This window comes from Antedon bifida, chromosome 1 (genome assembly GCF_963402885.1).
Source record: "Antedon bifida chromosome 1, ecAntBifi1.1, whole genome shotgun sequence".
NCBI lineage: Eukaryota > Metazoa > Echinodermata > Crinoidea > Comatulida > Antedonidae > Antedon > Antedon bifida.
Window position 1 is genome coordinate 20,052,798 of NC_136226.1, and position 16,579 is coordinate 20,069,376.

Consider the following 16,579-nt stretch of genomic DNA (forward strand, 5'->3'; position numbering starts at 1 on the left):
TACGTTTCGTATACGAAATGGACTTCCTATACGAAACATATACGAAACGTATGTAAATCGTATACGTTCGTATACGGCTTTTTTGCAAAGGGTTACCCAACAATTACTATTATTTTGCGCTTTATGAAGTTGAGATTTATAACATTTCTTCGCATATTTGTCCTCGTTCATATTTACTAGTCTTACCCAATAACGAATAACATTGAGTACACTTTCGATTGATAAAGAGAATCGTCCACATTCTCCTCTAATTGAAACATTTGTGGCTGATTTCCCGACCCCTAAAACATATCTACAGAAATTATTTTGAATATCATCAATTTTTTTGTTGTTTAGTTTTCCCCATATTTCACTACCATACAGTATAATTGGGTTTATTTTAACATCAAATAAGTAGTTCCAAATATTCACTGGTAGATGTCCATATTTCTGATATACTATATTTTTGAGTGAGAAAAGTGCTTTATTAGCCTGTGTATTATTTTGTTCTCTGGCCTTTTCCCAATTTCCTGAACAATCGAAAGTGACTCCAAGATATTTAAGAGATTTTACTATTTCAATTTCTTTACCAAGATACATCCACTTTTCGTAGTTCTTAAGTTTTCCATTTTTTTTAAATACTATTATTTTACTTTTGTCCATGTTAACTACCAATCCCCACCTATTACAATAATATGCTAATTTATTTAAAAGATCTTGTAATGAGTACACTGTATCACTGATTAAAACTAGATCATCTGCATACAGTAGGTGATTAATATTTATGTTATCAATTTTTATTTTGTTTCGATTTTCAGCAGTATGTAATAACTCAGTTATATCATTAATAAAAATATTAAATAATAATGAAGATAAAGGTGACCCTTGTTGTATTCCTACTTCACATTTAAAGGATTCTCCAATTTTGTTGCCAACCTTTACATGCCCTTTTAGTTTACTATACATTGTTTTTATAACTTTGATTATTTTACCTTTTATACCAGATTTTCTTAGTTTACTTATAAGGAAATCGTGTCTAATAGAATCGAAAGCGCGTTTTAAATCTATAAACGCCATGTACACAGTTCCTCGTTTTTTTTTAGAGATATTTGTTAACAATTGTGTCTAAAATAAATATGTTATCAATAGTACGACAATCTTTTCTAAAACCTCCCTGTTCTTGATGTAATATTTCATTTTCTTCTGTCCATTTGCTTAATCTATTGCTTATAATGTATAAAAACACCTTGCCTAAAGTGGATATTAAGGATACGCCTCTATAATTTGCTGGTTGATCTCTTTTACCCTTTTTAAATATAGGAATAATAATGCTTGTTGCCCATTGTTGGGGAAAATTTCCAGAGGTAAAAATACTATTAAAAATTTTCGTAATTGCGCTAATAGCAAGTAAAAAATTCAATTGGGAATCCATCTATACCTGGAGCTTTACCCCTTTTCTGTGCTTTAATTGCATAAATTACCTCTTCCCGGCTGATTTCTTCATTGTAACAATCGTTATGTTCGCAATTGTTATCGTTATCGTCTTCTATATTGATTTCTTGTATATTATTTGTTTGATTTTGGAACATTGTTTTGAAGTAATCATGCCATTTTTTAAGTGTAATGTTTGTCACGTTTTGTTGTCGTTTGGTTTTTAGGTTTTTCCAAAATGTTGTACTGTTATGTTCCTTTATTAACCGGATTAATTTTTTTTGTGATGAATTTTTATGTTTATTTTTTTTAAATTTTATTAATTTTTTTTAACTCCTTTTCTTTAACAGATATTCATTTAATAGGGTGTTAGTTTTGTATTTTCTATATTTGTTAAGAATGCTACGAATAATAATTTTCTTTTTTATGCATTGACGATCAAACCATGTATTCTTGGGCAATTTTGTGTATTTTTTTTGTATTTGTGTTTGTTTTTTTGAATTTATGTAAACATATTCTAAAGTTCTATAAAGGTTAATTAGGGCTTCATCAATATTCTTTTTTTCAATATTTTCATTAATATCATCAAGAAATTTGAAAATTTGTTCATCATTCCATTTGTCCTTGGCTTTATTCACCTTTGTTTCGGACCATTGAAATGTTTCATGTGTTTTCCAGATTCCTTTTTTTAAATCGTTCGTAATTTCTTTTTTGTTTTGTTCAGTCTCTAATAAAATTTCAAAATGTAAAGGCATATGGTCGGATTCTAACCTAATATCCACTTTTGGTCTTATTATTTTATCAAAATTAACTGGAAAAGTAATAATGTAATCAACAACACTTTTGCCAAAATTTCCTAAAAAAGTAAAGCACCTACTAAATTCCCTATTTATCCTACCATTTACTATTCTCATCCCTGTTTCTTTACAATGACTTAATAAATTAGTTCCATATTCATTGACTATTTGATCTTCATTACTTCTAACACCTATATTACTATCTATTTCATTATCTTCTTTATATATATCATTATCCCAATTGAGTGAACATTCATCTTCTGTAATAAAATCATTCATTGTACCTGTTCTTCCATTAAAATCTCCCATCACATATATATTATTTCCAAACTTTTTTTTGTAATTTGTTAGGTCATTAGAAATAGTTCCAAAAAAATCTTGATAATTTATAGCATGTGTTGAATTAACTGGTGGTCTATAAACCACTGCTAAGGCGATATTTTCAGAATTATGCTTGATAGATAACCAACATATATAATGTGATGTACTGGGAAGTTCTTTAACGTCTAAATTTGTTTTATAATAAATAATAATACCGCCACTCTTTCTACCCCCTGCTTTATGTCTTATGGGCAACTTACTAATACAGTCATATCCTTCTATATAACAATTTTCTACAGGCCCCGTCCATGTTTCTACTAAACATACAATATCATATTTTTTAATATAGTTCACAAAATCAGAGTCGTTTATTTTATTCTGTAAACCGTTCACATTCCAAGTAAGTTATGATCTGTAATGAAGTGCGTTTATTTGTTCTCCTATCGCTAGGGCCTTGGCCATACCCCTATAGTTTAACCAATTCCTCCTTTTCAATATTGTAGGTAAAAGCCTCTCCTTCGATGATCAGTTTATCATATCTTAAACGAAATCTTTTCTTGTTTTCTATAGCTTCTTTTATTTTTGGTTGTAGTTTATTTCTGATTGTTCTCACTCTTCTGGTAAAATCCTCACTGACACTTCTATGCTCATCTTTTCTGTAATTTTGTTTTTTTCTCCGTTTTTGTTGTAATAATCTACTCTCTTTTAAAATATTCTCTTTTTCCTTGTAATTTGCAAATTTTGCTATAATGGGTCTGGGGTTTGTTTTCGTATTGATTCTATGGGCCCTTTCTATTGCGATGCTTTCTGCATTAAGTCCAAGCTTGTCTGTTATAAAGTTTCTTACCTTCTGTTCGCTTATTTCCCACGTTTCCTTTTCCTCCTCTGTAAAGCCGTAGAAAACTAAGTTGTTACGTCTACTTTGTGCTTCAACGATGTCCATTTGCTTTTGTAAATATATGTTGTCGGCTCTGATTTGTTTATTTTCTTCTTCAATATCTTTCAATCGTTGATTTAAAGAGTCTATTTTCCTGTTCAAATTGTCAACTTTGTTTGAGACTTCAATTGTATTTTTAGCTATACTTTGTTGTATTTCTTCGTTCATATCGTGCATTTGTTTAAGAATGTCTTTTAATGTAGGCTCTCTGGCTATCTCGTCTAAAGTTGACTGCCGAGTTTGAGTACCACCGGTAGGCCTAGGCCCTGGGTTAGACTCTACGTCTCCTGCTAAGATAAGTAATGTTATTGCACAAAAGATGGCTACCCTTAGCGCACAGCTAAAACCTATCGGTAACTTGCCATATGATTTCCCGTTACAATTATGCTTTGTCATCGTTCGTTTCCCTTTGTGGTACATCCCTATTCTTATACGATAGCTTACAATATCAATCATTTTAAGTTTGTTTTCAGTTCACTTCTTTTAAGATCAGCGTGTATATCCGAGGGCTCCTATCTGAGTAATTATAGCCTTATAAAAGGCCTAGCATATTTATGGAAAACAGTACTCACTCAGCATGTTGTTACTTCCGCATTCTCTGTTGTTTGTGTGCACCTGTATGGTATTAAGGTGTGGCTGCCAGGTGTTGTACTAGTTGTTCCGGCGTAGTTGAAACGCAAATAAAATCTGTATGCCAACAGTAAATTGCTAAAGGGCTCCAGTAAAATAATATACTACAGTGTACTAATACAAGTATTGCAAGTAATCTTCAGGATCCAACAGCTAAAGTGTCACAAACTTCGGCGGGCCCTTTAACTATGTGCCTGTGAGCGTGTTCGAACAAATGAACAAAGGAGGCCTAGAGAGCGAAATACTTGATACGTCTGTACTCGACGGTGACCAGCTATGTCTCATACCAAAGTATGTCTCATATTATTATACAAAAATCATATTGGTAAAATATAATGAAATAACTCATCTTTCAGACTATATAATATAGAAATGATATCATATCTACTACAAGCTCAACATTTTCTAGATTGTGTGCCAGACACTCTTTAGCTGGTGTGAAAAAGACATTCAATAGCTTCATGTGATTTAGGGCCTGTTCAGACTTACGGAGTTATGTTTTCGTATTGTACAACTACATAGGTCTGATTGAACCAGGAAAACATGGAGGCCACTAATCTTTCGTTTGTTACGACAGCTCAAGGTACAAGATTAGTGAACGACGCTTAAGATACGAAAGTCATGCATTCAAGATTTTTACCTCTAACCAATCAAATTTACTCCTACATACCACCCAAATCGGTGACACTTCAGTTTGAAACGGAAGCGTTAGTTAGGCAAATCTGAACACTTTTCTGTTACGACGCTAATTATAATACGACATTGCTTGCGATACGAAAGATAATTGACCTTTACTTTTAAACATATTCTAGTGTTCAATAGGCCACCATAGTATAGTGTTCAGTAGAACTACATATCAAAGAGTTGATTCTGCAATTTCAACATCATCTACAAAAAGTGCATGTAGTATTCCTTCTTTTTTTTTAAAGCTACTAACTGTCTTCACGTAACAGCTATGGTCCCTGATGTTAAAGTTGGTTTCTGTTCCATCATCTACAAATTCACCCTAAATCCAAAATATAAATGCAAATACAGGTAACTAGTTCTACAGTACTCTAATAATCACAACTCTGTCACATTCAAATTAGCTGAAATATGCAATGAGCCAAAAAATTGGTAACAAATTAATTTTTAACTAGAATTTAATTTGTCACTTAATTTGACGAATTATAGGTGATCATTTTATAATTTTACTGAAAATAAAATAAATTTTTTAAAAACATGCACGTACGTTAAAACATACGATTAAAAAATGTTGATGTATGCCATCCTATGACCTGATGATACATTATACGCTTAGTAATGCTGAGTTGTGCCTATAATATATGCCATATAGAGTATATACATTGGTACACACATCATAAGTTTTTTGCTATGACATTATCAAAATAAACTTGAAGATGACAATTTCGAAAGATAAAGAATTGAGAAAATAAATATAAGAATTGGAATAAAATGAAACGCGGTGCTGCTTTGTATAACTTTGACTAAATAAATTTAAAAACTACTTTTTAACTTCAACTGGCCGTATGATAACGTCACAACATCCGATAGGCTTAATTTTTATATAAATTCATATCTACATCTTATCAGCTTTAATAATAAGTTATAATCTTTAAGGTCACCTTTAATTCTGAAGAGCTGTAAGATATTCAAATATACGGCGAAGATGAAATTACATGACCTGCGTTATTCAATTTTTTACGCATGACTTCATGGAGGCATGTAAGTATATAGTCAATTGACATACTCAAATTTGAATTAAAATCAAGCACAATATAACCGAGATGCGCTTTGTTAAATGTGATAATCTATGACAAAAGAGAAAAAAACCTAATTTTGAAATTCAAGTGGCGATTTGATGACATCACAACATTTTGTACGTAAAATGTGTACATGAATTCATATCTACAACTCAATGGCTTCCAGAACAAATTGGGGGTCATCGTGCATTCTGAAGAATTAATTTCACTTTAAAAATTCCTTATTTTTACCATTTTCAGCACTTTTGTGCAATTATTGTGCACATTTTGTCATTATTAACCTGCTCATATAGTGTTATTTTAATTCGGAATGGACTCAAATTTGGTGAATGTACTAAGAATGGCGATTTGTACAAAAAAATCATATTTTTTACTCTTTTTAAGTATTAATAATTGTTTGAAACATGCAAATGGCTTAATTCATGCTTTAAACTTAATTTTGAGCTTTTAAAATTTTTAATGCACGATTTCACATGAATGACCCTTGACCTGCACAAACTAAGTTCACTCGCATAATAGGCTATTGCGTGTGCGGAATTCTCAGCCCTTTACATTCGCCGTGTACGTTTAACCTAGTGCATCAGAGCATGCGATTGTTTACTGGTTTTTAAACCAAGCAACGATCATGAAAAACATATCGTATGATGTTTACATCATTAGATCATAATTTTATAACAAATATTCTTTAGATTATCAAAAATATCAAAATAATATCATTTTTATCACTATAATATATAAGAATAAAGTTAACAATAATTTTATGACGTCATAACCTTTATTTTAGTACTTTTTTATAATTTATCGTATTTTAAAAGTAGAAGCTTTTTGAGAGGAGGCAAAGGGTCATAAATATTCATGAGAAGCTAAAACAAGGTCACAGCAGTCAAGTGGAATAGAAATTGTGTGGAGGGAGGAATGTATGCCGGCAGTTGACCTTTGTTTGTATTTTTTTTAAAATTTATTTTAAACGATAAAAGATGAGGAAATCTGTGAGAATGAGAAAAAGTTGGCTCAACCGAGGCTCGAACCCGGAACCTTCTGCTTGATATGCAGATGTCCACTGGGGCTTTCATGGTATTGTTCAAACTCGATTGGATAGCGACTCTTTAACACTCTCAGCGTGGTACGCGCCCAACTTACCATTTTTTAAAAACTTATTTTGAAAGCTAATGAGTTGTAGATATGAATTCATGTAACATTGTTGCTTGACACGTTGTCTAATGTCATCATATGGCCATTCGAATAAAAAAATGGATTTTTGTCTCTTTTGTCATACTGTAGTACATCGCATTTAATAGAACGCATCTCGTTTATTTGTATTTCATTTTCCCCCAGTTTTTAATATTCTCTAGATTAATCAATTATTTTTCGCATTAGTTACAACTAATTTAATTTGGATGACGTCACCACGTCAAAAAATCTTTCATCTTTACAGTAAATTTCATTGTGTTATAACTTATAGCTTGTCAGAATAAAAAGTGATACTCATGATTAAAACGTTTTCTGGAAGCTGTTGAATTGAAGATACAAATTCATGTAAACATTTTGCCAATCGGATGTTGTGACGTCATCATATGGCCAGTTGAATAAAAAAAAAATTGCATCTCGATTCTATGTATCAGAATTTCTTCAACAATTTAATATGGTGTTGCTAAAACAATTATCTTCCGAAACTGTTATCTTCATGCTTAATTTTGATGACGTCATCATGTTCAAAATTTGAGCTAGAAAGACACTCCGAGAGTGCATACCTCCGCCTACTGTAAAATTCTCCTACATAAGATTTCTCCGGTAAAAAAGAAATATATATATATTTGTGTGTGTCTTAATGCTGTTTGTGATTTAGGCTAATTTCACTACAAGCATGTGTATGCGAGTTTGGTGTAATGGTTATGTAACAAGCCTTTCAATTAACAATAGCTTCAGTTGACTAACAATAGAACAGCAATGCGAAAATCAAACAAGTGAGTTTGAAAAGAAATAGGTTTTTTAAACTACTCGCATCAAAAAACGTGCACATTAAATCAAATTATGTTTAAAAATTACAAATCACAAATTATAAGCCAAAAATGTTTTTTGGACAAGTAGTTCTCGAGAAAATGCAATTTCAGTTTACATATTACTTTAAGACTGCTCGCCGGCTTTTGGAAAATTCTGTCCTATCTTTTAACACTAGCAGGTCTGAACAGTATACTAAAAAAGTGGTCCAGAATTGGGACCATGGTCCCAAATGGTCCCAAATTTAATGGAATGGTCCTTGACCACATATCTATCCGTATTTTGGTAAAGATCTTGTAATTACTTTTTGAGTAATCCTGCTAACAAACAAACAAACAAACAAACACACGCTACCAATTACATATACCTCCTTGGCGGAGGTAAATAAATAAACACATTGAAAGTAGTGATCAAATACCATGTATAACAGGTGAAAACACAATTTAAGTCACTTTTTTTGAGAAATTTAGGTTCTATAAATCGAATACCCTTTCTATTGTTTTTATGAACCACGAACAATATTAACGGATCACTAATTACAATTTTGTCCCAATTCACCATATTTTTTAGCTCGATTCAGTAGCCTTACACTGTATGTAGTATGTATACAGTATTATATTCTATATACTATAAGGCACAAAATATACTTAGAATATAGAATTTAGCACCAACAACATATTATTATCAGGTCATAAGTGCTGTAATTTTTTTCTGTTTGCATTTTCTAGTGTACGTGCACGTGGCGTTGTGTCAAAGTGACAAGTTCAAATCTAGTTTTTAATTTTAAATTAATAATAACTTAAAAATAAAATACAACTTTAAAATGTAAACTTTCATGCGTTTGTAATGAATACATACATATGTTTTATGCACTTGGACCTGACGATCAGAGGGTTTTAAAAACAAGACATTCTGATTTTTTCGTCTTGACTTTTAATGCAACAGATTACTGTACGCCTTAAATAACTTTACGCTGTGAGTTTGAACATACCCTTAGTCTAACAAACATTTGGTTTAAGATACTAACCAGAAATACAATTACTAATATTTGAAAACAAAGCAACATACATATCCACAACAACTTTAACATTTAATAAATGTAATAGGAATTTGCAGTTTAGAAAAAGATGGGTTCTTATAAATATGCACGATAATATGCAATTGTACTTACAGCTGTAGGTAATTTACTGCCATTACACCAGACATCCATTGTGTCTTTTTCTGTATTTAAGCATAAAATAGATCAATACATTATTATTATTTGATTTCATAACTACAAAATATTATTCAATAAATACAGTATCTTATTATTAAGATTTTGAAATTTATTTTATTTATTAATTTTTATTTCATAATCTCATTCAACAGCGGGAAACCCGCCCCTTACAGAATGGAATAATATATATATATATCTTAAGGCCTATACAATACAAAGTTATACAATCTTACTAATTTTATTACAAAAACAATTATAACGGTCAAAAAAGAGATCAATAGAATTATCTTTAACAACACAATTATTATAAAGAAGACAAATACGTGAGATAAATACATTCTTGGTAACATTGACACGACAATAGGGCACATACAGAAGAATTTAGAATTACGAGTACGACAACCAACAGCTTTAACATGAAAGGAAAACAAGGAGATAAAATTACAATTGAAACAGGAATTCATACATTTATACAAAAACTGAAGATCGAAAATGGAACGACGAGAGACAAGAGAAGGGAGAGAAAGGAGGGCAGTGACAAGTAGAATACACAAAACGATCTTGGACTCTTTGAAGACGGGTACTATGAGCAGACGAAAACGAATTAGACACAACACTACAGTATTTAAGATGGAGACGGACAAGTGAAACATATAAATGAATTAAAGTATTAGAATCATGCCCAACATTCTATTTGCTTTACTAACAGCAGCATCAACTTGAGGAATGTAAAAACAATGCATTACTATAGAGAATCGCTGTACAAACTAAACGCGCAGAGCGTGCATGGAGCGCACAGCCAGTGCCGTTCCGAAATTGCTATAATTGCTTTAATAATTTTTTTTATTATTTTAACAAAAACCTTCAAACAAATTGATTGTTTTGATATTAAATTCGCCTTTAAAAGCCTTTTGAACGTTATACATTTTCAAAACAAAAACTCAACTCCATACTCTACATAGGAATAGTTGGACACAAACATGGCTTCTAATCCATTCAAAGTCATAACTCTTTATATATATGGCTCTGGATAGGGGTATTATATAGCGCCACCACACACACATATGTTGTTGTTCTATGCGAACATGGCGGAATGCAATCGCATCTAATAAAGTACATGTTTACCACAGTTACTAAGCGCAAGTGTCATTAATACCCCGTTATTACACCGGTCAGTAGTCATAATCACATCATTAAAAAGAGGACTCATTGGTCATTTTTCCATTGCACAAAGGCCTGGTTGTATTAATAATTTATTTATACTTATTAAACAAGGAATATATTGATATTGCGTTTATTTTGTGTAGGCTCATCGCAAAAAATACCACCTAGGACAACAAATATTGTAATGTATTATAGATCAAACATTCTGTTAAAATGAAACATTTTGTGAATAGATAATTCACTCAATCATCATCAATATTATTTAATAAATAAATCGTAACAAATATGTTCGTTTCTGGATTATGTGTTTATTCAAAATAATTATTGAAATGTTTTATCAGTACTACTTGACATCTATAATATACAGTAATATCTTGTATGGTAAATTAACAATCCGTTTAATAGATATGAATTAGGATTGTACATAGAGAAGTACTCAAGTTCACTCAATATTATTTAATAAATAAATCTAAATAACACTATAAATATCAATATTTTTAGATGTTTTTTTTTTTCTTTTCTGGACTATTATAATGTTTTACCAGTACTACTTGACATTCTATAATATCTTGTGTGGTAAATTTAATAGCAATGCATTAAACTTGAAGGACTTTCCAAAATAATCTGTTTAACAGTTAATAGAATAACACTGTATGACCAAGAATGACATTTGGCGAAAATTATTGGTGTGGGATTATACTCGGATTGCATTAACTATTAAACACAGTTGAAATATTTTGAAATTTATATTATTATATTCGTAGACTACAGTACGTAACATGTAAACCTCAACACACAGTCTTCAAAATAAATATTGCATTTAACCTAAAAATGTTATATACACACAGCCTCGGACAACGGCGCCGTAGGAAAAAATGCCGACCAGCAATCAGCAAAAATCTGGTAACATCATCCCTACATGATGGGACTGGCGCACATACACACGTATACACAGGCTATCGAGTCAATCTAGCGCTAGGAGCGCTGTATTATGTGACAGTATTTCAAATATAAAATAATTAATATTGTTAATAATAATAAACTGTTGCTGTACGTAGTGAACTCAAGGGTGAACTTTATAGAATTTGTGAATAATTATTAAATTACTGTAATAATAATAATGATGTTTATCAAAATATTCTGTGTTTTATAACATAATTTTCCACCATGGTTCTTGAATGTTGATGATAAAACAGTAGGTGAAAGGCAGCTGGGCCTAAACATTGTTTACACCATCTGATCTATGGCAGCAGCAGTAACAATCGACGTTTAACCCTAACGCGCATCTAACGACTAGACAATTATGGTGGCGGTTGACTGTACAATACCCTTGAATATTCAAATGAATAATTTAATTAGCTCCTTTACGATCGTTACACGGGACAAATGATCAAGCTATCATCGGTGACCGTTTGACGCAGTTTGTACGTTTGAAAACATTTGGACATGACGCCTTATCAACATTAGTGTACAAAATATAAAATGTTTTATTCGGCGGTTTCGGTGGAAATACGTACAATTATGTGACCAATTTACCAGATTTAATATCTAGATACTGGAAAACACCATTAAACAATAGAAATTATCTTTGGTAAAAGAATTACTCGTAATAAAAAACTCACCAAACACTATTCTTGTATCAATTCCATCTAATGTAAGAGTCCAACATTTGGCTGTTTTTGATCTTTGTTCAGTGAATTTTTTTAAGCTTTTCCCATCAACTTCTAATGAATACTCATATGCAAATCCACTAGTTGCCTCTATTGTAACAGTAGCCTTGTGCTTTCCAATGTAAAAAACTTCCCGTCCAACCAATTTAAACATCCAGTTCTTTCGAAAGATTTCCTGTCAGGAACATTGTGTAATCAGATACATTTACATTAATGTTTTGAATTCAAATATTGAGCTGCAAAACACACCAGCACTATTAGACATGAATTTTTGTACACAAAAGCTTTATAAAATGAATAATGAAATATGAATCATTTATTTATCTTTAAATCAAATTTATAGCAATGGTTGTGTTTTAATACAAACGTCAGGGGGGGGGGGGGGGGGGTTCAAACATGAAGATGACAATTTCAGAAGAAATAATTTGAGCAAAATGATATTTGAAGCATGGTGCGCTCTCTTTTGAATTAAATAAAAATTACTTTTTAAATTCAGTTGGCCATATGATTATGTCAAAACATCTGGTACTATTATTAGGCATAATTTCTACATTTCAGCAGCTTTGTTATCAACATCAAGGTCATCTTTAATTAAGAAGAGCATGATATTCAAATATACAGTATTGGTGAAATTTACGTGACCCACATTATTCAAATTTTTAGATGTGATGATGTCATCAAATGAAAATGGTGTTAAATCTGTGAGAAAGATGATTGTTTGAGAAAGAACATACAAATTTAAAGGCCAGGTGCAGGCAAAAAATTTCTATTGATCATACATTCAAATAATTATCGATCTATAGTTTCCCCTATGTTTCATAATTTTTGGGATTTTATTTGTGTTACACGAGCTTGTTGAAAATAAGCACTTTCTTATCATTGGGGGGATAGTTCAAATTACACAGTAAAATCTCTATTCTTTTGTACACAAATTTTGTAAATAGAGAGGCATTTTAAAAAGCTATGAAAAATAAACGGTGTGGTAAAAAATGTTATCAGATGACTAATTATAGGTAATATAACTTGAATTTTACATTTCTGGTATTTTTTATTCAATTTCAGATTTTTATTTTCATGGTATAGCAACAATTATCTACCGTATATCCACCATTTTTTTTTCACCTTCTAGGGAGTCAACAGACATGTTATTACATTAGGTTAAACTACCTAACTACTGAAAAAAGGTCTGCCTGGCTTTTATGGCAGAATTTTGCCAAATTTTGTATTTGACCATATTAAGAGAAATTCATGTTTTTTGTCTTGATTTCTGTTACAAATATTTGATTTATGTACAATTAACCAGATATTATATTTAAAATTCATGCCTGTACCTGAGCTTTAAGAGAAAATCTGGCACAGATAAGTAAGATGCGCTCTGTTGATTGAATCCTATTTTTTTCAAATTCAGGTGGCCAAATCATACCATTTTGTATGTCTAATATGTACATGATACGGGTGCAGGTCAACTCGGCCCTAAATTGTCTCAACCAAAGTCAAGTCGGCCCCACGTCAAGTCGGCCCAAAGTCAACTCAGCCCCAAGTCAAGTCGGTCTCAAGTCAACTCGGCCCCATTAAAGTATGGAATGCAAAAAGTGCTAATAGTTAATATTATAATGGCAGGATTAGTAAGGTTATGCCTACACATAGGCCTAGACAAAATAAAACAGCAAATTCAATATAAATTTTTTTTCCGTTTAATTGATAGATAGGCCTAGTATTTATTTATATTATATTAATATTATTATTAGGGCCGAGTTAACCGATTAGTTTTTGGCCGAGTTGACTTGAGGCCGAGATGACGTTTACTTCCTTGAAAGTGATTACACAATATTTTCCAAAAACTCATTTCTAAAAAAATCGGTCAGAAAATAGTGTTTTTAAGTTTTTTAATACATTACACTTTTTCAGTAACTTAGAGGTTATTAGGCGAAACGCGTTACACTTGGCAAGAATGCATTACACTTGGCAAGAACGTGTTACACTTGGCAATGGACGTGTTTTGTTCGTCGGTGAACGCATTTATATCATTTCTCCCTTATGGTCAATTATAGTGTCGAAAAATGGCGAATCAATTTTATACACGCAATTAATGCAATGCAATGTATATGCATTGTATATGCATTATTTTTACAAAACGTCAACAATTGTAGGGAATGGGTCTTTAATGTAAAATGCAACCAACCATCAATAAAAGATGATTGAATCATCGTGGTGATGTCTCAAAAGTTAGGAGAAAAAACAAATGTCTAAAACAAAAATATGATTAGAAAATATGTATTACAAACAATGTTAATGTGTAGAAGGAATGATTATTTGAAAGAGTAGTAGAGAAATGAATGAATTAACAAAAAAATAGGTTGAAAAATTAATTTTAGTTCTATTGTATAGCACTATAAAATATTTATTATATATTATTACGTGCAATGTATTTCAATATTTTAAAAGATGATGAAATAAAAGTGGGACAAACTCACATAAAACAAAAAAAAACAGTTGAAATGTATGAAAAATAGGAATATTCTGGGTGGAGCTCCACTTTAAAATAAAAAAAAAATACGCAGGTGATACAACTGTATTTGAAAAATGAACAATCAGTGTACAGTACACCCTATTTAATTACTTGACTAATTTAGTAAGGCTTAAAACTTACGATGTATGTGGTTAGGATCAGGTAGATTTCAAAATGAAACCTTTTGATTTAGAATGGCCTCCATTTAATCAACCAATAAAAGTATTGTGAGTGTTTTTCTCATATTACAATACAATTTTAAACCGAAAGTTATTCAGCTGAACAAAATTCTTAAAGACCCCTTCCCTGCAATTTTGGACGTTTTTTGGAAAATAATACATATATATCACTTTAAAAACATTAAACCATGTCATTCCTTGTCTTAAATGTACGTTTTATGGTAAATTATGATAAAAAGTGAGAAACAATGCACTACCTAAGTAGCTCGCGGCGATCGATCTCTCGTGGACGGTCTTAGGCCTAGCCTAGCTAGGCTTAGTTTTGTAGGCCTAGTTGGTAAACATCGGTAACGTACGAACATCGTACGCTAGCTATATACCTAGCCTGACGTTGTATAGTTGCTGCATTAATTGTCTTTCTATTTTTGCCAGACTCCGTTGATACAAATTGGGGAAAACCCGGTATTTTCGCTGAAAAGTTAGGAGTCTTCCACTTGTTTTGGCCTCACGATCGATCGAAAAGTGGGCGAATTACAGGTAAAAAACAAAAATATCAATCCGCGCGCAATGCATTTTGGGATTTATAGCGGGCCGCTATAATTATTAGAATCGACTTATTTTTCATATTTTTAACCGTTTAAAGACGAAAAAAGTTATCGCAATATGACCATATAGTATTATTTTTACATTAAATATAGTTTGTGATCTTAAATTAGATCTAAAAAATGTAGGGAAGGGGGCTTTAATGTCTGGAGAACAAGGCAGTTGAGTCTGTGGGGAAAATCAAAACATTTGGGTCCTGTTTCAGCATAAAAATAACCGGTTAAAAACGGTGTGAATAAATTAACTCCAATTTCTTGGGAACAGAAACAGGACAATTTTGTGGTAACCGGCTAAAATGCAGCGCAAAATAAACGGTTAAAAACACCCATTCAATTCAGTGTTAGAACGCCATTTAATCAGTTATTGCTGGGCAACTTTAGCTGCAACAGAAAATAACGGTTATTTGATTGACAGTTGCTGACCTCGAGTCAACTACACAGCAGTAACGAATTAACCACCAGGACTAATTTCATTTTGGGTAATTCTAATGATTTTTTTCAACAACCACCCACTGATTTAAATGGTTATTTTGGAGAAAAAATTGAGCAAAAATGCAGTCAATATAAAAATTAAATTTTTGAAATAATCGGTTTATTCGGCGCTATGCAGCAGAAACAGACCCTTGGATTCTCTCAATTTTATTTACTTGGCCTCTGTCCTTCATGTCTCTACTCATGTTATTAATAAAATTGAGAAAATGTATGCTTTTTTGTGAAAGGGCAGTAATGGCTTTGTTAAAAGAAAAGTAATTATTAGGGATCTCAAAGGAGGAGGCCTAAAAATGATTGACATAAAATCCATGAACTAAACTAAATAGTACTAAATAGTATCTGTATTATTACCTCCGCCAAGGAGATTATGTTTTCACCCCTGTATGTTTGTGTGTGAGTGTGTTTGTTTGTGTGTTTGTGTGTGTTTGTGTGTGTCTGTGAACAGCCTGGAGGCCACAGTTTTCATCCGATTCTCACCAAATTTGGCCACAATGATATATTCCCCAAAAGCTTGGACGAGTTCGATTGCGAGGGGAAAAGGTCATAGGTCAAGGTCACAACTAACAAAAAACTATTTTACTGCCTAGAGACCATAGTTTTTATCCGATTCTCACCAAACTTAGCCACAATGATCAATGACTCATCATATAATTGTGTTTAAATTTTGAAGGGTCAGGGTCAAAGATCAAGGTCCACAAAAAAAATATTCAATACTCTGGTTTATAAAAGAAATGATTGTAAAAAGTATAGGTTTTAAAAACTATTTATCAAATATTAATTGAAAGAATTAAAGAACCCTTTACATCTCAAATAGCGAAGACAATGAGACATCTTTTTTTATTTGATTGTGATGAGGTAAAACCTGTATGGTTAGGTTTTTTTTTAAAGAAA

General features: G+C 31.7%; 1 protein-coding gene across 5 annotated transcripts in view; it reads right to left on the bottom strand.

Moving 5' to 3' along the window:
* The window catches only part of LOC144845038 (fas apoptotic inhibitory molecule 1-like), a 40,334-nt gene that overhangs the window by 3,810 nt on the left and 19,945 nt on the right, over positions 1-16,579 (bottom strand). For 4 of the 5 annotated variants that reach the window (XM_078702190.1, XM_078702183.1, XM_078702198.1 and 1 more), the window contains 3 exons: positions 11,859-12,081; positions 9,028-9,077; positions 97-5,101 (listed from right to left, as the gene is read on the bottom strand). In XM_078702190.1, the coding sequence (XP_078558316.1) occupies positions 4,952-5,101; positions 9,028-9,077; positions 11,859-12,081 (423 nt within the window). In that variant the 3' untranslated portion in view covers positions 97-4,951. Of the gene's footprint in view, positions 1-96; positions 5,102-9,027; positions 9,078-11,858; positions 12,082-16,579 lie in introns of those variants that run through there. The other variant, XM_078702168.1, reaches the window with a different exon arrangement.